At 38.8% G+C, this 21,781-nt stretch overlaps 2 protein-coding genes and 1 pseudogene across 2 annotated transcripts; all 3 read left to right on the top strand.

The window, feature by feature from the left end:
- The first annotated feature begins 1,218 nt into the window (after positions 1–1,218).
- Positions 1,219–2,611, top strand: LOC128867172 (trypsin theta-like; annotated as a pseudogene).
- Positions 2,612–7,912: 5,301 nt separating this feature from the next.
- LOC128866492 (trypsin-like) lies at positions 7,913–8,747 on the top strand. The gene has a single exon (XM_054107289.1). The coding sequence runs from the start codon at positions 7,976–7,978 to the stop codon at positions 8,684–8,686; it is 711 nt and encodes a 236-aa protein (XP_053963264.1). The 5' UTR covers positions 7,913–7,975; the 3' UTR covers positions 8,687–8,747.
- Positions 8,748–9,979: 1,232 nt separating this feature from the next.
- Positions 9,980–16,952, top strand: LOC128867173 (trypsin epsilon-like). Its single transcript, XM_054108267.1, has 4 exons — positions 9,980–10,009; positions 12,437–12,605; positions 12,933–13,084; positions 16,854–16,952. Exons 1-4 carry the CDS (start codon positions 9,980–9,982, stop codon positions 16,950–16,952), a joined length of 450 nt encoding a protein of 149 aa, XP_053964242.1.
- The last annotated feature ends 4,829 nt before the right edge of the window (positions 16,953–21,781 follow it).

Below are 21,781 nucleotides of genomic sequence, written 5' to 3' on the forward strand. Positions count from 1 at the left end.
CATGCTTTTGTCCCTTGGGCAGGGTATATATTATATATAATGTATAAGAGTGGTCTCAACATAGAATATAAAAAAGTGTCCACTCATTTCATTGAAATACAAAAAATTCAAAAACATATAAAGAACTCACGACACAGCTTAAAGATGCAACCAAAACAAAAAAAAAAAATCACTATTTATTTCTAATTTTTAACATTTTAAGGTATTTAGTACTTTGTTGGGTATTCTTTATTATCAATTACAGCTTGAAGACCACGTGGCATGGAGTAAACCAATTTTTTGTGTGTGATTGTATTTACCTACAGGACAACAAAGCAGCGAATAAAGAACCAGCGGCTTCATTGGCTAAGTCATTTCGTCCGAATGAATATTGATCAAGTTACATTTACACAAGCGTGAAAAATGACGAAACATTTATCAAATTCATGAAAGATATGTTCAATTTCGATTGTGCATCAGATGTTAATAAGTCAACAACACGAAGAGGCAACATCATCGATTTGACTTTTTCAAGAAACATTACACTCGAAACACTCCCTTTCATATTTCCTACTTTTCCTCTCATCGTCCTATTCTCAACAGAGAAATGGTTCATTACCATGCACACAGGAAGAAGGCATATATAAATACAAATATGTGAATTTATATACATATGCGCATATACATACATATTTATGTATGCTCACTCAAGTAGGTGTGCAGATGTCGAACGTTGCCGAATGCGGGGACCGATTGTGCTCTTTGTCATTCGTTCCGCGCTCTCGCTTGCAGTTCAAGCAAGGTAACGACCATGAGCAAGATAACGACGATTGAGCAAGATAACGACCATTGAGCAAGATAACGACATATTTTTTCGTGCGTGCAGCCGGCTAAATCGAATTATATGACGTTATCACGCCAAAAAAATTGGCACAATGGCGCGGGCTTGAATTTGACACTCTAAAAATCGGCTTTTTTCAGTTTTTTAATCAAAATGATTATGATTTGATGTTGATGCCGTTTTTATCTACATACATCTTTTTTTGTTTGTTTTAGATCACGACACTCTTGTAGCAAATGAATGATGTATGCTAAAACAGCTTTAATAAATATTTAAATTAATTTCAATTAACTTTGTTGTCAAACTTCTTGGAGTAGTAGTTACATAAGCGGCAGAATAGCAGAGTATATAAGAATGCAAAAACTTGAGCAAAGTCACAGTTGAAAGCTTTGCACCGAACCTAGCATATCCGTCAAAATGGCCAACAAATTCATTTGCACTTTATTGGTGATTGCCGTATGGGCCACAAGCACATCCGCCGATGGAATAGAGAATGGTAGTCCCACCACTATTAAGGCACATCCCTAGTCGTCTCTCTACAAGGAACCGATGGAACACGCGTATGCGGTGGTGCTTTAATCGATTCGAAGACCGTTGTCACAGCAGCTCAGTGCTTGGCTAACTACGACGTTTCACAATTGGTCGTGGGTGTAAGCAACGGTACTAAGACAGTAAAAATTGCAAAGAGTACCTTCGATGTTAACTTCGATTACGTGACCATGGAAAATGATGTTGCCGTCGTAATACTGGAAAAGGCAGTAAGCGTTGGTTCGATTCCAATAGCTAGCTCACAACCAAAAACCGGTGCCTCTGGTGTTGTCACCGGTTGGTCTGCAAGCAATGCTCTGGTAGATGTTTCGGAGAGCATCATAAGTGCCACTGATTGCGTTTCTGGAGACTACAGTTACGAAGAGGGTGAAGTTTTGGTCGCATCGTCCTTCTCTTTCGTGGGGGCGTGGGCGCAAATTAGCGAGATGTTAAAAAACCGCGCTTTGATGCGGATTATTGCGAGACGCTCGTCCACCGGAGTGAACACAGTACTTGGTGACGAAGTCTCTCTCCCACTACAAATCCGACACCGAATTTGCGCTCCTTTATATGGCAGCTGTAGTAGACGTCGCAAGGTCCTATGGTTTTCTTGCCTTGCCCCGTCCATCGCATCTCTTGGATGGCAGTGATGTCAGCCTTTACTCTCACGAGGACATCAACCAGCCGGGCAGAGGCACCTTCCCCATTAAGGGACCGGACATTCCAGGTGCATGCCCTCAAATCATAGTCCTTAGTTCATTTGCAGGGGTCGTCATCAGTGTTGGAAGTTCTCATCCGAGGCTTTGTTGCTGTCTTCATTGGGGGGGCTTTTTAAGTGGCGGGTCCCAAACCTAGCGCACAACCAGCTGGAATGCTTCGCTTTCTCACGATAGCTCACTTCCGAACGGGTGTTCGGAAGCTACCCAGAGGATACGTGGGCTAATCCCGGATGTTGTGAGCTGCTTGAGCCATATGCAGAAGAATCGTCCTGGCCACTCCCAAGTGAACGGCGGTCGGTAACTTTTCCCACTTGCGTGGACTTCTACACATGGAACCATCCTCCAAATACAAATAATTAATATACAAAAACAAAATTTAGTATTTGTTGAATAGCCACGATGTTTTGGGACTTCACTCACTCACTAAAATGACAAATTTCTGTGATTCCACAGTTGTAATATTTGCCCGTCTGCACACGTAACACATCGCAAAGCCACCTTACTTGAATTATTTTGTCTAACAGATCCCACAGATACTCAATAGAATTCATATTGGGCGGCTTTGGGGCATTTTAAGCTCAAAGCTCCATACCCAGAAGGCATCCCAGCTGAAGCCATCAAACTTTTGGCCGAAAGCCGATCAGACGTAATCCTTAAGGTTTACAATGCATGCATTGCTCAAAGCATCTTCCCCAAGCTGTAGAAAATACAGAAACAGACGCCGATCATTAAGGCTAAAGTCGACCCAGCGCAATTGTCAGCCTGGCGTCTGCTTTGTATGCTGGACAGCTTCGGTAAATTGATTGAGAAACTCCTATAGCGCAGTCTTGCAGAGTTTGTTGAGAGTGCAGGAGGGCTGTCAGCAAGGCAATATGGTTCCCGACTCGGAAAATCAACCCTTGGCGCAATAGAGAAGGTAGTAAGCAGCGCTGACGCTTATGATAAGGACGCAAATATGGCTCAAACCACGGCCTGGAACTTGGCAAACATAAGACCGAAGTCATCCTTATGACACGAGGTCACATGCCACTCGAGGTTAGACTTGCATGCTAACCCAAAAAGTAGCGAAAAATCTAAGTATTCAGCTTGACTGCAGGCTCCAGATACGGCACCAAATACCAAAGTAGCAAAGGTCACGGCCCACAACTCAATTATCCTGTACGGCAGCGAAGTATGAGGAATGTTGATAAACTGCAAAGCCAAGCGCAAAGCACTGGAGGTTGTGAAACGTACAGCGGCACTCAGAGTTGCCTCAACCTACCACACTGTCTGTGGCGCTGCAGTCTTTGTGATCAGGAGGGAGATACCCGTAGACCTCATGGCCCGGGAACGAATGGATGCGTGGGACTCTAAGAAGAATGGGCATGACAAACCATGCTACGGTGGCAAAGCCGATGGGGCACTAAACCGACTGGTAGAGATGGACGGTGAAACCATCAATAGGCAAATGTTTCCAAAGGAATATCGGGGAAGTGAATTACTTCTTAATTCAGTTCCTCTTGGGCCACGGATACTTCCAGAGATACCTGTATCGCATGGACAAGGTAAGCGATCCTAAACGCATATACTGCGAAGCGCCGAGCGATGACGCTGAACGAACGTTTTTTAGTTGTGACAGATGGTTCGCGGAAAGCGGTGCTCTGAGGAAGCAGATTGGCGACATCGCACCGAGCAACATAATCAGCAAAATGTTCGAACGCGAGGACAGCTGGAGCGCGGTAAAGAAATACATCGAAAACGTACTGCGGAAAAAAAGATAGACCTCGACACACTGCAACAAAGCGTAGCCGCTCAGATAGAGACAAAAGAAGACGAAGACGGCGTGAGAGTTGTCAAGAAATACGGTGGATTTAGAGCACAACATACTACAACTGAGCAAGTTCATCGAATAGTGTCCTTTATACGAAAGACCTTTAAGAAAAAACAGTACTGGACTGCACTGTTCTTAGACGTAGTACAAGCATTCGATAAGGTATGCCATCGCGGCCTAATTCACAAAATTACTAGTTTACTGCCTACAAATGTACATCTCTAGCTGCAAAACTGCATCACTAATAGAGAATCTGTTCTAAAGCAAAAATATTTTTTCTCTCGGCATTGTAGAATAAATGCTTGTGCTCCACTGGGCAGCGTTCTAGGACCTATTTTATACGTATTATATACATCTGACATGCCAACAACGAACCAAACAATGATATCAACATTTTCCGATGATACTGCAATACTTTGCACTCACAGAGACCCACAAGTGGCAACGTCTATACTACCAAGGCATATAGAAGCAATAAAAACATGGCTCAAAAACTTCATATCAAAGGTTAATGAAAACAAATACAAGGAAATTTGCAGTTACAATTAATGGTCAGAATATACTTAAACAAATGAAATAAAATATCTTGGAATTCACTTAGATAGAAGACTCATATGGCGGAATCATATTGAAAATAAAGTGACTTACCTGTATATCCAGCTTAAAATGAAAAACCTATATTGGATGCTTAATTCGAAATCGGCATTACCTCTAGAGTACAAAGTGCTACTGTATAACCAATATGGAAGTATGGTATAGAAATGTGGGGAACTGCTTCAGAGAGTGCAATCTAAAGTAATTACGGGAGCTCCATGGCATATAAAGACTTCTAACATTCACAGAAACATTTGCATACCTCGTGTAGCCGATGGAATAGTACGGTTGAACAAAAAATACCTACAAAATTTTGAAGACCATCTCAATAAACTAGTCCGAAATCTACTTTTAAAAGAAGGTCACATATGATTGAGTAAAAATAACATTTCTTAATTATCTCAACTTGCACGAAGATCCGTCCACGAAGGCAACGGAATCCCGGCCATTCTGATTTTTAGTACAGACTCAACAATCGCACTCAATCGTCGTGTGGAACAAAGGAAACTTTAAGGGAGACTGGGAACTAGGCCTTTCCGGTTCCCAGCTATGAAAAATCGGATACCGGAAACTCGTCCTTTTTAAAAAAAAAACAAAACTCGTCCCGAAAAAAAAACTTGCACATCTAGAATGATGGATAACGGAAGCTTTAAGGGAATCTGGAAACTAGGCCTTTGCGATTCCCAGCTACGAAGCATTGGAGACTCGAAACCCGTCCTTTCTAGCTCCATCCATTTATTTACTTTTTATTTATTTAATCATATATGTATGTACATACATATGTATCTCATTGAACAAATAGTTAGTTTCTTAGAACTGACAAGAAAAAATAATACTCTAGCACATAAGATTTGATAGCTTATTGCTAGTTTCTTATACAAGAAAGATTCAATAAATAAAGAAAATGAAAAAAAAACACCACTCGACTCAGTAGACGACGGTCGCTGTAAGTGCGAAGACATTATGAACCCTAACTAGCCCCAAACAAAATTTGTTTGGCACCCTGTTTGAAATTTCTTTTTAAAACCTTCAAATATTCCTGTTTAACCATTGACAATAAATTCGAGCTCCCCCTCCTAATTTGGGGTGTGCGACTTGATGTTGTTCCACAAATGGAAAGTATTACCAATTTTAAATAAACTGTGCAACTGAGTTCAATAACCGCCCAATTCTAATAGCAAAACATATAGGGAGAAAAAATCCTAATAAAATAACGGCATTGCTAAAAGAAACAAAGTGAACGCAGGCTACAATTGCTTGAACTAACGCTAAGTAAACGAAAAATATGTTTTGAATTATAAGTTTATAATGCGCTTATTTGGGCTAAGTTCATTTGTATAAATTGAACTAATTAGAACACTCACACATTTACTATTTGCATTTCATTCCTCTATTTACACATACATAGTTAGACAAACTTCTTAAAGTTACTCTGTTCATGAGTAATTGCGCGCTCCGCTCGTCGTGAGCTTGCTTTCATAAGCAAAATAGTGGGAAACGTGGGGTGTAGTTCATTCCATTGTCTATTAGCTTTAATATACATAAAATAAAAAAGTCAAATTATGTGGTATTGGAATTTAGGAATATTGCCTGAACTATATACATTTTATTATAGCCTTCACTTGCAAATTGGCGCATACTTTCATGCCTCGGTGTCAGGCCGAGCTTCTCCGCTAATTAATGGTGGACGCCTTGAGATAGTCTTACGAATAGAGTCTTACAGTGGCATGAGCCATTTTTTGAGTTTGATGCTTTATTTCCATGCGCATTGATCCTCGGCCCAACAGAATGCTAGTCATGTACAACTCACTCGATTACGGCGGCGTCTACATTTTAAAAGCTGCGCAAATATTTATTTATCTACTAATTTGGTTTGTAGAAACTTTCGTTTGAACAACTGTCAGCTTAATATGAATAAACGTACATACATACATACATAAGTGCGCACGTTTGAACTGATATAAGTTTGTTTGGTGATGTAATGTGTAGTTATCACCTCGATTTAAGTAAATACGTTTTAGTTATGCGTTAAAAAAGGAATCCTGATAGAGTTTTCGAACTTGGTATTAAAATTTACTTACATATAAATAATGGTCAAGTAGGTTCATATTAATCATTTTCAATAAGGAAAATTTTGTCAGAGCCCGATCGGACGTTGGCCTCATAGGCTTATTTCAAATATTAGCCAATGGGTGATCAGGAAACAAGGAGACGTTGACTACTATCTCACTCAAATACTGAGTGGCCACGGTTGTTTTTTGGAGTACCTCCAACGATTTAGTCTCGAGGACACCCCGTTCTGCCCAAACTGCAACAACGCGATAGAAAGTGCGGAACACGTATTCTTCTACTGCGGTCGTTTCAGAGAGGAGCGCCTAACGCTTGAAGTACTTCTGGGTGGTCAGCTGTGCCCGGAAAATCTAATCACCAAGATGATCGCATCAAATACTTGCTGGAATGCAGCAACAAATTTTGCAACAATGGTAGGGCTATATCGTCAACGCGTAGAGTGGCAACGCAACACGCAGCGAAGAATTCAGCAGCAGCTTTTGACTGGAGGTAGACTGCCTACGAACTGTCGGTAATACCTACGACACCTTATCCGATGTTCCATTTGCTGCAGAACCACTTATGAAGTGGAAGCAATGGCTACTATCGATAGCGTATAACCCCCATACGCCCATGTAAGAGGAACCTGGACACAGGTACCTGTTGTGTCAATAGACATGAACGCGGCTCCACCTTGACGAAATATAATATTACCACGGTCCCAGTAAAAGTCCCAAAGTAAAATTAAATGCAGCATAAGATTTATTATCTAGAAAAATTCTCTTTACAAAATTGGGCACTGAACAACTTGCATTATAGTTGTCCGAAGTTAATCAAATTGTTTGCTGCTAGTATTTCATATCGCATGATAATTCATTATCGCATGAGAGAAAACTATTTACCCTCAGCACAATAGTTGCTCGTGGATTGGCAGCACACAATGTCTAATGCACGCCAATGAGAAAGCTCGAAAAATAATTGCTTAAAGTTCGTGCGGGTACAGTTTACAATTTTTTATTATAATAAATGTGTCGTGAAAGTAAATTAGATTCCTTTCTTTTCCATTACAACGGTGATTTACATAATTATAGCAAAGGAAGTGCAGAAAACTTAGAATTTCATGTAATTTCACGCGAGGAACACTTCGCCAATTCATTAAAATTCTAAAGGTTTCAACCGAAAGGTTAAAACACCTTTTCGCTTTGACGAAAGCGCCACTCTTCCGCTATTAACATTTCGGATGCGATTAACATTTATCATATCACAAATGACTGGCGCGCCAAACAATAGAACACTTACCGATCGGAAGATAGCTGTAAAGAAATTATGGACTGAATACTCGTATAATTGATAATCGTAACTAGCTGGGTATATAAGCGCATTTACAATCTAGCAGAGAGCAGTTCAAAGTTTCGCACTAAACGTATCACACGATAACTGCTAATATACTTCAATATGGCCAACAAACTTATTTCCAGTTTATTGCTATTGATAGCGGCGTACGCTACAACTACATCTGCTGCTGCAGTTGAGAGTGGTGTGCCCACCACTATAGCGGCGCATCCTTACATCGCCTCACTGCAAGGCTCCGATGGATCACGCGTCTGCGCTGGTGCTCTAATCGATTCGAAGACCGTTGTTACCGCTGCAACGTGTTTGGCTTTCTATGATGTTGCACAACTGGTCGTGGGCGTAAACAACGGTGCTAGGACGGTGAAAATTGCCAAAAGTAGCTTCGATCCCTCCTTCGATTTTGTTACCATGGAAAACGATGTGGCCGTTTTGATACTGGCAGAGGATGTAGAGGCTGATTACATTCCATTGGCTAACGAGCAACCAGCAAGTGGTAGCAGTGGTGTAGTCACCAGTTGGGCTGCAAACAATTCTCTGGTAGACATTTCGGAGACTATCATAAGCGCCGACGATTGCGTTTCTGGAAAGTATAAGTACGAAGATGGCGAAGTTTTCAGCTCAATGTTGTGTGGTCTCGCTAAAAACGAAGCTTGCAACGCTGTAGCTGGAAGTCCTTTGGTAGCCAACAATCAATTAGTGGGCTTGGTTTCCTGGGGTCAGGGTTGCGCCAACAAGGACAATCCCGCTGTTTTCACCAATATCGCAGTACTGAAGTCATGGATTGAAAAGACTGCCAACAATTTAAAAAATTAGTAAAATTGTTTTCAAACTTAATAAGTGGAAAATAAAATATTAAATACAGCATTAAATAACAGAGGGTTTATTTAAAGTGAGATCGGAAAATCTATAGCTACTGCTTAATTAATGAAAATATAAAATTCAAGTAAATTATTGTAGAGTCAAACCACGTCAAGTGGGCCTCGAATTTTCCATCAAATTCCCGATTTTAAAATCAAATGCATTTTTAGATAGAGAATTTGTCACATAATAATTGCTGTGAATAGTTTTTTTTTATTTCGCTTTTTGTTTATGTTATTAACAATTGAATTTTTTTGCATGATATTCTTGTAAAATCAATATCTCAGAAACTACAATTGATATTTTGATGAAATTTATTTCGGTTACCGAAAAATATTTACTCTACCGACTTAACGTCCAAAGACTGTGTATTTGTTGAAACAATAATTTTTAACAATAATTTTTATGAAAAATCGCAATTATTTTTGCGTTCTTCCCGCTCTAAACGGACAATATTACAGTCAGATTAAGCGCACAATGCTCACCTTTAATAATCTGTAAAAAAAACTTTGTTCATCCAATCCATTCTGAAGATATCGAATTTTTTGTCAAACTGTGTAAAGTTTTGATGCGCAGTATAGTTTGGTGCAACGCGACGCGCTTCGCAGTTGGCCTTGCATTGTCCCATGGGATCATACGCTAAAACGTGTAGCACTTAAAAAATACATACAAAAGGATTGAGGATTCAAAAATGAGGTGTTTCATTACTAGAATTTTTATTACATACATCCATATCTACATGAAAACATACAAAATTTAATTAGTAATAATAGTCTCGAAACAAGATGTGTCCTCGGAGAAGATTTTACTTCGAATCTTTTTGTTACTTGCAGGTTCGAAGTGATGAATTGCCTCATTGAAGCGTTTGGAATTTTTTTTTTCATATGCATCATGATCTTTTTGCAAACAAAAAACAAAATCTATCGATTTAAACGCACCTTTTTTTTCGTTGATGATTTCTGCTATTATCTCTTTGACATTCATATCACTTAATTTTGAAAAACGTCGTTTTTTTATTGGCGGTTCACCAGGTTCCTGTAAAATATTGTTCACCTTTTCTAATTTTAGGTCATTCTGAATTTCCTGGTTTTCAAAATTAGCTTCACTATCCGAACAGACTCATTGTTTTCTGCTCCTTGGTCAGGACTAGAATAGATTAATCAAAATTTTCTGTCACAAATTTTGAGAACTAATTGACTTTATTTGCCTAAATAATAACTATTCAATGCAAAATATATGTATATAAATATGAAGATTATACCCACTGTGGACTTGGACGTATATACGCTGCACTTTCAGTAACACATCCATCTCTATGTAATATATCTTCATACGACATGATTTGCAAACGTATTTACCGATATTGTTTGAATTTTACATCCCAGTGAGCGGTTATTTGGAATAAATTATGACGTTCGCAATTATGACTTTTTCCCCCAACGGATTGCAACACTCATCAGGTAGAATTATTTTCATAACAATACATAATAATTTTTTTCTAACCCAAAGCATAGACAACATACTAGGAATCACAGCACACTGACACTAGAAGTTGCGGCGACTGTACGACTCAGCAAAGCCATGTTCATGCAAGTTCGTTTTCGTACGTAGTGCCTCGACTGACAAAAAATTCGATATCTTCAGAACGGATTGGATGAACAAAGTTTTTTTTACAGATTATTAAAGGTGAGCATTGTGCGCTTAATCTGACTGTAATATTGTCCGTTTAGAGCGTGAAGAACGCAAAAATAATTGCGATTTTTCATAAAAATTATTGTTTCAACAAATACACAGTCTTTGGACGTTAAATCGGTAGAGTAAATATTTTTCGGTAACCGAAATAAATTTCATCAAAATATCAATTGTAGTTTCTGAGATATTGATTTTACAAGAATATCATGCAAAAAAATTCAATTGTTAATAACATAAACAAAAAGCGAAATAAAAAAAAAACTATTCACAGCAATTATTATGTGACAAATTCTCTATCTAAAAATGCATTTGATTTTAAAATCGGGAATTTGATGGAAAATTCGAGGCCCACTTGACGTGGTTTGACTCTGTAATATTTTACATCGACATTATCACATGGTTTAGAGCGTGCAGAAACTTCAACACCAGATACCGCAACCTGTACAGTGCAGAACATTTACTTCGGGAGGCAGAGAAATTGTTTTTCCTCTTCATAGTACATTAAAATAGAAATTTCATTTTGGGTCATTACATGCCAAAAGAAGGCGCAGAGTTTTTAAAATTTGACTTTTTCTCCGTTACTGGAATGCAGTGGAAATATTATATATCAACTCAACTGTATCAGATAGTTTGACAACTGGTGGCAAATTTTAATGAAAGCACATTATAGGTAATATCATTCACTTGACTTAATATTCATTCATGTTTTTTATTTTAAGATAATAAATACTCTCAGTTTTTCGCAAAAACTGATTGAAAAACTGGTTGTCCGGAGGAGCTGCCCCCCACCAGTGCATAGTTCTTGGAAGTCTCACGGCAGCCGCTCTGTTGCGCACGGATTGTCGTGCAAAGTTGTAGCGACGAGTTTATTATTTTCATATTTTGTAAATAACCCGCACGAATAACGAAGCTACGCGCGTCCGTTCCCCACTCCACTTGATATTTAAAACCTAATTCCACCGGACACCCTGTGTAAAACTCGATAATTATATAAACCGAGCACTTAGCTTGTCATAGACTTATCGACCTAAAGGGTTAGAGGCCTAAATAATTTGAAAAAAAGATTGGCCTACATTGTTGTGTGCAATGTTGCTGGTTTGATTCGTATACCTCTGAAATATGCGGTTTGTTTTTTGTCAATCTGCGGAAGACAGCAAAGTTGGGAAATTTTACTTTAACAAAACTTCTTCTTCTTCTTCCATAGCATTACAGCGCGGGGTGCGTCAAAGCTTCCTTCAAAATGCCCCTCCAAAGCGGTCTAGCTTGAACTGTTGTTTCGTAGTTACGCATTCCCAACTTCTGAAGATCGAGCTCCACTGCATCTATCCAACTGTTCCTCGGTCTGCCTTTGGCCTTCATGCCCATTAGGGAACATGTGAAAAAAATAAAATAAATAAATAATTGGCGGGTACACTTCTGTTAGGTGTTTGGTCGAGCTGGTTCTTCTATTTGTGGCGTGCGTCTTGATGCTGTTCCATAAATGGAGGGACCTACAGTTTTAAGCCGACTTCGAACGGCAAATGCTGTTTTACTGGAAGCTTTTCTTGATGGCAGAAATACTCTCGGAGGTTTGTCAATACCTGCCGAGCGGTGATCCGTATTAGAAAACTCGCCCGAGCGGTACCAAATGGTAGTCACGCACCAACCCATTCGGCCCGCTTCCTACTCGATAGTACAGCAAAGCAAATCCCCTATTGCAAAATACATATTTGTTTTATATTGATTATATTGCTCATTGGATGCAAGCGTGCCATAATCCAAAAATTATATACAACTTTGAAGCCGTTTTTATTTACTTTTCTGTTGTTTAGATTAAAACAAGTGATCGATGTATGCAAAACAGCTTTAATAAATATTTAGTTTAACTCCAATTAACTTTGGTATTTAACTTCTTAAAAAGTAATTACGTAAGCCATAGAATGGCAGAGTATGGAAGAACGCAAAAACTTTTGAGTAAAGTCACAGTCGGACGTTTTGAACTAAACCTGGCATATCCCTCAAAATGGCCAACAGATTCATTTGCACTTTATTGATGATTGCACATCCGCCGATGGAATAGAGAACGGTAGTCTCACAACTGTTACGGCACATCCCTACGTCGTCTCTCTACAAGGAACCGATGGAACACGCGCCTGCGGAGGTGCTTTAATCGATTCGAAAACCGTTGTCACTGCTGATCAGGGTTTGGCTAACTAGTAGTAGTTTGAGTGTAAACAACTGCCAGATTGTAAATATTGCACGGTACTATCCTTCAATGTTGACTTCGATTATGAGACCATGAAAAAAGATGTTGCCATTATAATATTGGAAGAAGAAGTAGCGGTTAGTTCCTTTGAATTAGCTTGCAAACAGCCAATAACCGGTGCCAGTGGTGTAGTTACCGGTTGATCTGCAAGCAATGCTCTGGTAGATATTTCGGAAACTGTCATAAGTGCTATTGATTGTGGTTCTGGAAAATATTCGTACAAAAGGGGTGCCATATCCAAAACTATGTTGTGTGGTCTTGCAGAAAACAAAGCTTGCAACGCTCTACCTGGAAGCCCTTTGGTATCCAACAATCAATTAGTTGGTTTGGCCTCCTGGGGCTATGGCTGTGACAACAGTGCAAATCGAGCTGTTTTCACCAACATCGTTGTAGTGAAATCATGGATTAAAAAAACTGTAAAGAGTTTCGAAAGGTTTTATTTATTTAAAATTTCATTCATAAAAAAAATAGTTCTGCTTTATTGCTAATCGAACTAAAAAGTATAAAATAAATTTTAATGACAAAGAGACCTATAATGAAGTAATAGCACTTGAACGATCAGTCATAGTCAACTACCTCAGAACAGAATTATAACAAAAATTAAGATGCAAATAGAGTTAATTCAAATTAGAGTTAAAAGCGTGGGATGCTTGATATAGTAAATATTACAATCATTCTATTGGCAACTACCTATGTACAGAAGGTTATGAAAGTGAAGCAAAATGCTTCTACTTTTTAGTTCGATTAGCAATAAAAGCGTGTTTTTTAGTTTTTTTTAAACTATTTTTTGTATGAATGAAAATTATTGTTATCATTGCAGTCAGTGAATTAATGATTCGATATATTCGTGTTATATTTAATTCCTTTCTTATCGACTGTGAGTCTAAAGCTATGTAGTTATCGGCCGTGATAAAGAAGTAATCGGGATGAAGAACTTATTTTGTGGAGGGAGCCTGAGAAACGGCTACCCCACTCCTGAAACGGAGAAGTAACAACAAAATATACTGACATAATCAATATGTTACATACTTTTTCCCATATAGATCATTGATTGAAGGTCGAGCCTTGTTTTTCTGAATAAAAATTATTGCTTTCATTTAGTCAGTGATTTATAGTCCGATTTAATTGTGTTATATAATATTTAATTTCTTCTTTACCGACTATATGTCCAAAGAAAGGCCAGCATTGGCCTTGACACAGAATAGATACTCTCAGATACTACACAGAAAAAGGAGACCGTAGATTATATTGACACAATCAAAACGAGATTTAAAGTTACAGTTGGGTTTTTTTAGTTCATTTTTGTTGTGAATTGTACTTTAATCGATAAAATTTTATAAATGAAATTATGGTCATGATAAATTCCTTCTTTACTTGCCAAAATTTTGTTCCGTAAAAATTCAAATTTTAAAATTTATGTTTTGATTATTTTATTGTAATTAACAAAATTACATCTTATATGAAAATTATTTCATCTTATATGAAAATTGAATATAGTAAATTTGCGTGTATGAGACTTGTAGTATCTACGCATGTGTAAAGACTATACAAAGTGAGAATGCAACTACCCTGAAAACGTTTTAGCCTTCTATTCGTACTGCGGTGCCGCGTGCCCGAGCAAGTTCGAATTCGAAAGAGTAAGTCGTAGACTCCCGAAATCAGTAAGAGTAACTCGGAGAGTGCAGGCATGCGCAGACCGCGCGTTAGCTCTGTCTTTCTCACTCTTCTACAGAAGATCTAAAAAAGAAAATATTAATCCTGGCAATCCTCATAAGGATAATAGAAAACTTTTATCAAATTATTGCATTGTCATCGGTCCTTGATAGGTGTGCAATATTCCAAGTCGATCAGATTTTTAGAAGCCAGTGAAAATTAAGCTCAAAAATTCCGTTACATTCATACATACATACATACATACAATACATACAACCCGACCTAATAAAAGTGTGTTAAAAATAAGAGGCTGCTGATAACAATAAATGACAAAATTTTGATTTAAAAAGTTTTTATGTGTACTAGTGTACTCTAGTTTTTTGTTTCGCCAGCTAAACTTTTTAAGTGTTCAGCTCCAAATTGTTCCAAACTCTGTGATGGGTGCTTTAATTTGGCTTTGGTCTGTGTTTGATACAAGCCGCGAAAAATCACTTTTCTATGAAAGCGCTAATAAGACCTCGCATAAGACCATTCTGATATAATTTGAGTGCGCTTTAGCCCAACATCTGTTTGTTGTCTTTGTGTCGGCAAACAGTCATCACCCCAGAGAGGCTATGGGCCGGACAAGTGAACAATGGGATCCTGTGAGAGAATCCATTGTCAAATTGCGAAAATGAACAAGTGGCTCGCTACAATCGGTATTCTTGCAAGATTTCCCTTAAACGACTTCAACGGCAAGGTCTGCAAAGCGAGATGTGTTGCCTAACAGGCACCGTTTTGCTCGTCCGCTGTATGTTAGCAAGGCTGCTACCAAATTAGGCGTCAGATGTTGAAGCGCTCAATCAAACTCTGCATAGAAATCGGCGTATGCGCCTGAATGCAATATCTGAATATGAAATGAACAGCCGACAGCTTGGCAATCTTGGGATGAGATGTCGACTTTGATATTTAATTACACTATGCAACAACGTTGAATGCGAACTCGACCACAAACAGATAGAGTTTTGACAAAATTTGGTTTAAAGTGTAGAAAAAATGCCTGCCTGTTAGAAATGAGAATGAACACGTGTGTCGTCATTATCGTCATCATAGCATCATAGTTCGGGGGAACGATTGAAATGAAATTTGAATTGGTCGAGCCAAGGAACTCCAAGAGATTTGCTGGCTCCTAAAACACTCAGGCTAAAAAGCCCATTGTACTATATTTAGAGCTCTGGAAAGAGGGTAGATAGTCAAGGTGGAAAGGAGAAAAGTATCAGAGAAAGATATAGGAAAGAACAGAGACAGAGACAGAGACAGAGGTATTTCGTCCTGAGAGAATTTTCCAGATTCTTTGGAATCCAGTTTTAGAGAACGAATATTACTCATTCTCTCCTGGAAAGTAGTCTCGACTTCATAAACTTTGTATGTGCGAAGGAAGACGAGTGCCAACAACTATGTAATTGCAAACGAATTGAAGCTTTCTCTATTAAAACTTTCACGAACATTATTTGAGAGCCACCCCGGCTGGTGGAGTTGCCTGTCTTCCATCGGACGCGTCCCCAGATGGCGGATCGCGGTAGACTCGGCATCATGCAGGGTAAGTGGAGAATAAAAAATCACTCGCAGACCCAAACCCTGCTTGGAGGTGTGGATAGTTCAACTATCACCAAGCTGGGGTAGGAAGGCTAGCAACCTACGTTCAGCAAGTCGTACGTGAAATGTTGCGGTATGGCATTACAATTCTTTGCCTCACTGCAGTGCGTTGGATCGGCTCTGGTGAATTTCTATCCGCTGCCAGGCATACCGTCCTACTATACTCTGGCAAGGCCTCAAGTAGTCAGCATGAATTGGCAGTTGGTATTTTGCTGAACACTGCAGCTAGACACTTTACCAAGAAAGTCTTTTGACATCTACTAATCTAGCTTTCAAACGTATTGCTTTAGAAAATATGTAGTTTTGCATAGTTTTCTTGAGATCTTTGGTTTTATTTGACCAATATAAATAATTTATAAGCCAATATTTAGTAAAAGGTAAGAAAATGTGCACTTCAAATACAGCTGTCAAGAAAGTCTTTTTACATTTGCACTTAACATCATTACATTTATACATACATACGTTTTGAAAAATGTTATGTGAATCAGTAATTAATGACTACACCCAACATTTATACCACCTTTTAGTCTGCTTCTCATAACATGAATTAATTTTTGAACATCATAGTCCTCGGGTATCGTTTCCATTGGGGGGATTTGTACGTGGCGGGTCCCAAACCCAGCGCAGAACCAGCTATCCTGGGTTGCTTCGCCTTGTCAAATTAACTCACTATTGAACGGGTGTGCGGAAGCTACCTAGAAAATACTTGGGCGGAGCCCGGAAATTGTGAGTAGGGACACGATATCGAATATAAAGTATCGATCATGTACTCATGAGTAGTATCAAAAGAAAAGCATCGTACTCATTAAAATATCGGAACTTAAGTATCGATATTGCAAGGTATCGAGTATTTATTTATTTGCGCCAAATCTATTTTTTAACATTATTTTTAAATAGCCCACTCCTCCTCCGTACAATCCCCTAGGATCAGCAGCTTGTCAAGCCTTTTCGGTGAAAGTCGGTTGCGAGGTTTTGTCACAGTACTTCCAGCTTTAGAGAACAAACGTTGAGAGGGCACAGATGTCGCAGGAATTCCCAAATACTTCTTTGCCATATTGTATAGTTTTGGATATACCACTTTCATGTCATCCCATTGTTTTAAAGGGTCGATAGAGAGCGGCGAAACCTGGGCAGAAAGGTACCGACTTAATTCGTCATTATTTGTAACGTTCATTGCAGAACATGATTTTTTATGCAGCTTCTCTGTGTGCGCCAACTTCTTATAGTGACTCCAAAAATCGTATGCTGATTCTATGGAAGAATCACTTTCATTTTCACTCGAGTGAACACTTGAACTGGATGTTATATATTGTCTTAGTAACTTAATTGATTTCGCACAAGCTAACTTGCCTTTAAAAGGGATATTTTTGAATCTCGGATCCAGTAAACAAGAAATTGAAATTAAGTATATTAGTTTTCTTCAATGCATCCGAATCGGCGTTCTATTTGTTTAATCATTTCTTTTTTTACCGCATGTAGTACTGTCATATCATCGTAGTCCTCACCTACAGGCACATATACATCATTAATCTGCGCCTTCAGGCAATTCACAATCGGTATAATTTTGCTTATAGTCACATATCGTTCACCCGACAGCTCTTTGGTAACATATTCTAGTGGTTTCAAAATACTCATCAATGTTTTAATATTTTGAATTTCTAAAGCTGAGAGTGTGGGCGGTGCTTTAACATTCAACATTAAGACTTGATATTCTATAGGCGTTAGCTCAATAAATCTCTGGAGCATATAATAAACGGAATTCCACCGTTACATCCAAAATCAGTTTAAGAGGTTGAGAGCGAGCTTGCTTTTCTCGTAACGCATCGCTGGCAATTACACTGCTCTTGAAGTATTTTACAATGTCACACACTTTGCTTATTAATAAATTGAAGTCATTAACTGACATTGCAGATTCAGCGATGAGATTTAGTATATGGGCAAAGCAAGGCAAGTGAGCAACGGTGGCTATGCAACGAGACATAAGACTATCATTATGCAAAAAATGAGCAGTAACTCCTAAATAACTGGTAACAGTCATCATCTCGGTCCAAACATCACATGTTAGTGCCACGTGAGCTACATTTTCAAATGTGCTTTGAATTTTAGAATGCATTATATTAATATATAAAAATCATCCAATTGAGCTTTTAGCGTATCAACGCTTGGAATTTTAAATGATGGGCAGGCTTTCTTCATCAATTTGTTAAATCCACGCCCTTTTACGATATCAAATGGTCTTTTGTCGACGCAAATAAAGTAAAGCAACAACTTGCAGAGTTTTGAATGATCTTTTCCGCCATCCGAATACGAAAATTTGCGTTCCATTGATTGTGTAATGGACAGTTGCCTTTTTTTTTGTATGTGACTCACATATATTTTCCGCATAGATGTCATTTTCGGCATCAAGTGGTGTATGAGCTTTTACAATGTTTTCCAAAGCAGATTTTTTTGATAAAATTGTTGATGGTTGCGGCTCAGTTTCATGTCTTGATGGACTCAGCAGATCAAGATCTCTTGATAAAGTGGTTTGTTGTTTTCCAGTTTCTGTTGCACTAAAAAAATATAAAACATAACATAATTTGTTTTGTGCACATATGTACCATGAGGCAACAATATACATACATCGCATCGGGGTGGCTCTTTATATACTTATGCATGTTTGAAGTGTTTCCTGATGATTTGATAGTTTTGAAGCAAGTCTTGCACCTCACCTCGTCGTCGGATAGTTTGGTAAAATATCCCCAAACATTGCTTCGGCTTGGCGGCATTCTTCTAACGACACATATTTCAATAAAGTTCACATTATAATAGCTTTAATACTTACTTTAACTTTAAATCAAATTTACTTAAATGATAATTCACTTTTTCCTGCCGTTTATGAAGTGGCGTCGCAAATTGAGTGGTGTGGTTTACGTACTTCCGCGGAATTTGTTTACTCGATACCGCTCTAGAGATACTTGTTAAGTACAAATATCGAAACAAAAGTATCAAGTATAAAATATCGGTATCAATAACGAATATACTCGATACCAACAAGTATCGATATTTTTTTCGTGTCCCTAATTGTGAGTGCTTGGTCCATATGAAAAAGAATAGTCCTGGCCACTCCCAAGTGAATGACAAACAGGGACTTTCACCACTTGCCTGCACTTATGGACATATGGAACCAGATCTTATAGAACTTCGTTTATCTAAAAACCAGCATTAACACCGATAACAATGCCAGCCTTGAAATCCAACGGAGAATCTCTGTTGCCAAAAGTGTTACGAGGGGTGCCTTTTATATTTCGGGATTTGGCAACCCTGGTGTTGCAATCTGGCAACTGACAGCTGTATCGCAAAGTTTGACATTTTTTGGCTTTTACGTACTCAGAACGTTTTGAAATACCAGCACTATTTGTGTTGTTTACAGTAACTTAAAAGATTCATCTCGGTCCAAAAATGGAATTAAATCGTGAATATTTTCGAGCGATTATTTTTTACAACTTTCGACGTGGATTAACTCAGCAACATTGCATGGATGAACTTAGTTCATTTTTTGACGATGAAGCTCCATCAAGGACCAGTGTTTATCGATGGTATGGTGAATTCAATCGTGGTCGTAGTTCCCTCCAAGACGAATTTCGTGAAGGTCGTCCAAAATCAGTTGTTGTTCCGAAAACCATTGATGCTGTGCGCCAACTGATATTGCAAGAACGTCATGTGACCTATCGTGAGATTGAGACAATCTTAGGCATGAGTGGGACCAGCATACATTCAATATTGCATCAACATTTGACTGTCAAAAAAATTTGTTCGCGTTGGATCCCACACAATTTGTCAATCGCTCAAAAAAAGGCTCGTGTCGGACATGTCGCAACCGTACCACTAGAACAACGCAGAACAGTAAATTCTGAGTGGTACACAACCATTTGTTTGCCAGTTGTCTTCCAAGAAATTAGGAAAACCAATCGCCAAAGACGGATCACTCTTCACCAGGACAATGCGAGCTCTCACACATCGGCTCAAACAACTGCATTTTTGAGCACCCAAAACATCGAATTAATGGGTCATCCGCCGTATAGTCTTGACTTGGCACCGAATGACTTCATTTTATTCCCGTACGTAAAAAACAAACTGAGAGGTCAACGTTTTTCGACACCAGAAGAAGCGGTTGCGGCATTCAGAATGCATGTGTGGAGGTACCTCATTCAGAGTGGCACAACTGCTTCGACAATTGGTTCAAACGCATGCAAAAATATATAGATCTTCATGGAGAATATTTTGAAAAACAATAAAGTGATTTTCGATGATTAAAATTTGTTTTTGTTCTCTAATCCCGACATATAAAAGGCACCCCTCGTATAATACTTTGGACCATTGTTTTTTCTTTTTTGATTTTTCTTTTGGTGTTGAGGTTGGGTTAAAAACGCCTTCGCACCGTTTAGTAATCGACGTTACTACGTGCTGATTCCACTAAAAACATCCTTCCTCCTCTCTGGAATTGTTTCCTCAAGACCGGAACTGCTGCCGCATTGCTTTGAGGCAATGCGTCGAAGGAAAACCACTAACTTACGCACGCTGTGTCCAGGGCCGTCTGTTTTGAGAAACTCATCTCATATCTCAATCGTGGCGCTCGGCTTTAACTCCGCAATGGCAGCCGCGTGCAGCACAGTGCTTTTCAGCTGATGCATAAAACCTGGCGAAACTTTTTCTCCCCTGAATAGACCTTATCGCCAGCTAGCATTGTGAGATCGCATCTTCCTCTCATGTCCTCCTCATGTTTTTAATAAGATCAAGCCGAGGGACATTTCAATTGCGTCGATTAACACGCTCTTTTTTGTGGCGATCGTTTCTGTGTTGCCATTGGCTGGGGTGGGAGTGACGAGCCGTTCTGCCGCTGCAAGAGTGCTGGTTGGCGTATACTGCACTGGTTGTAGCCCTCCAATGGTGGTAGTGGAGGCATCCTTCATTTGAATGCTTATTTTAGTGTGCCCGTTGCCATTTGCGGTGCTATCAGCTTTGGTATTTTTGTACGCAATGCGGGCTGGTGCGCCTCCAGCTGCATTCAGAACAGGTGCGTTCTTTGACGGCGGGGATTTTAGCAGTAAGCTACATACTTTTTCTGAAGGCTGCTTTTGGCTCCACCATGTCATTTCGACCATCTCTCCTTCCTTCTTCTGTTTTTTGCTCTGTGGGTTGTTTTTGATTTTTGTTTCTCATTTTCAATTCTTTGGAGTTCCGATGGCAGGCCGCTATGCTAACATGAAAGTGCAGTATCCCCATGGTTATCTATGCAAGCAGGGAAGGCTTGCGAGGGTTGACTCTAAGCTTCATGGGCAATAGAGTTCTCAGAATTTCTCAACTGAGCCTGTATCACCAACTTAATGGTGACGTATAAGGAACGTACTCGAAGGCTTGCATTATCATAAATAAATTGTTAAATTTAAATGAGAAATAAATTAATTTGCTGCTGAAATGTTTTCCACTAACATTATCTTATTATGTTTAGAAAATATTTTTAATTAACACTTCAATTTCTTTATATGGATTCGCAAAATTGATCATACGATATCGTTAATCATTTGCTACAGTTTTCGTTTAAAGTATTATTAATAGACAACTGATAACACAATTTTGATAACTCGCAGGCAATCAGACCAGAGAATGATTAACATAACAGATTAACATTCTCTGCTATTAGGTCTATTATTAGGTCTGTTCGTGAAGCAAATAATTTGTAAGAATTTTATTACAAATTATTAGGTTTTGCTGTTCATGCATCTAAAAAACTGGCAAAGTAGGGGACAGCGAGAGAGCAAACGTACAATTAATTTTGAGGGGAA

This window comes from Anastrepha ludens, chromosome 6, assembly GCF_028408465.1.
Source record: "Anastrepha ludens isolate Willacy chromosome 6, idAnaLude1.1, whole genome shotgun sequence".
Taxonomy (NCBI): domain Eukaryota; kingdom Metazoa; phylum Arthropoda; class Insecta; order Diptera; family Tephritidae; genus Anastrepha; species Anastrepha ludens.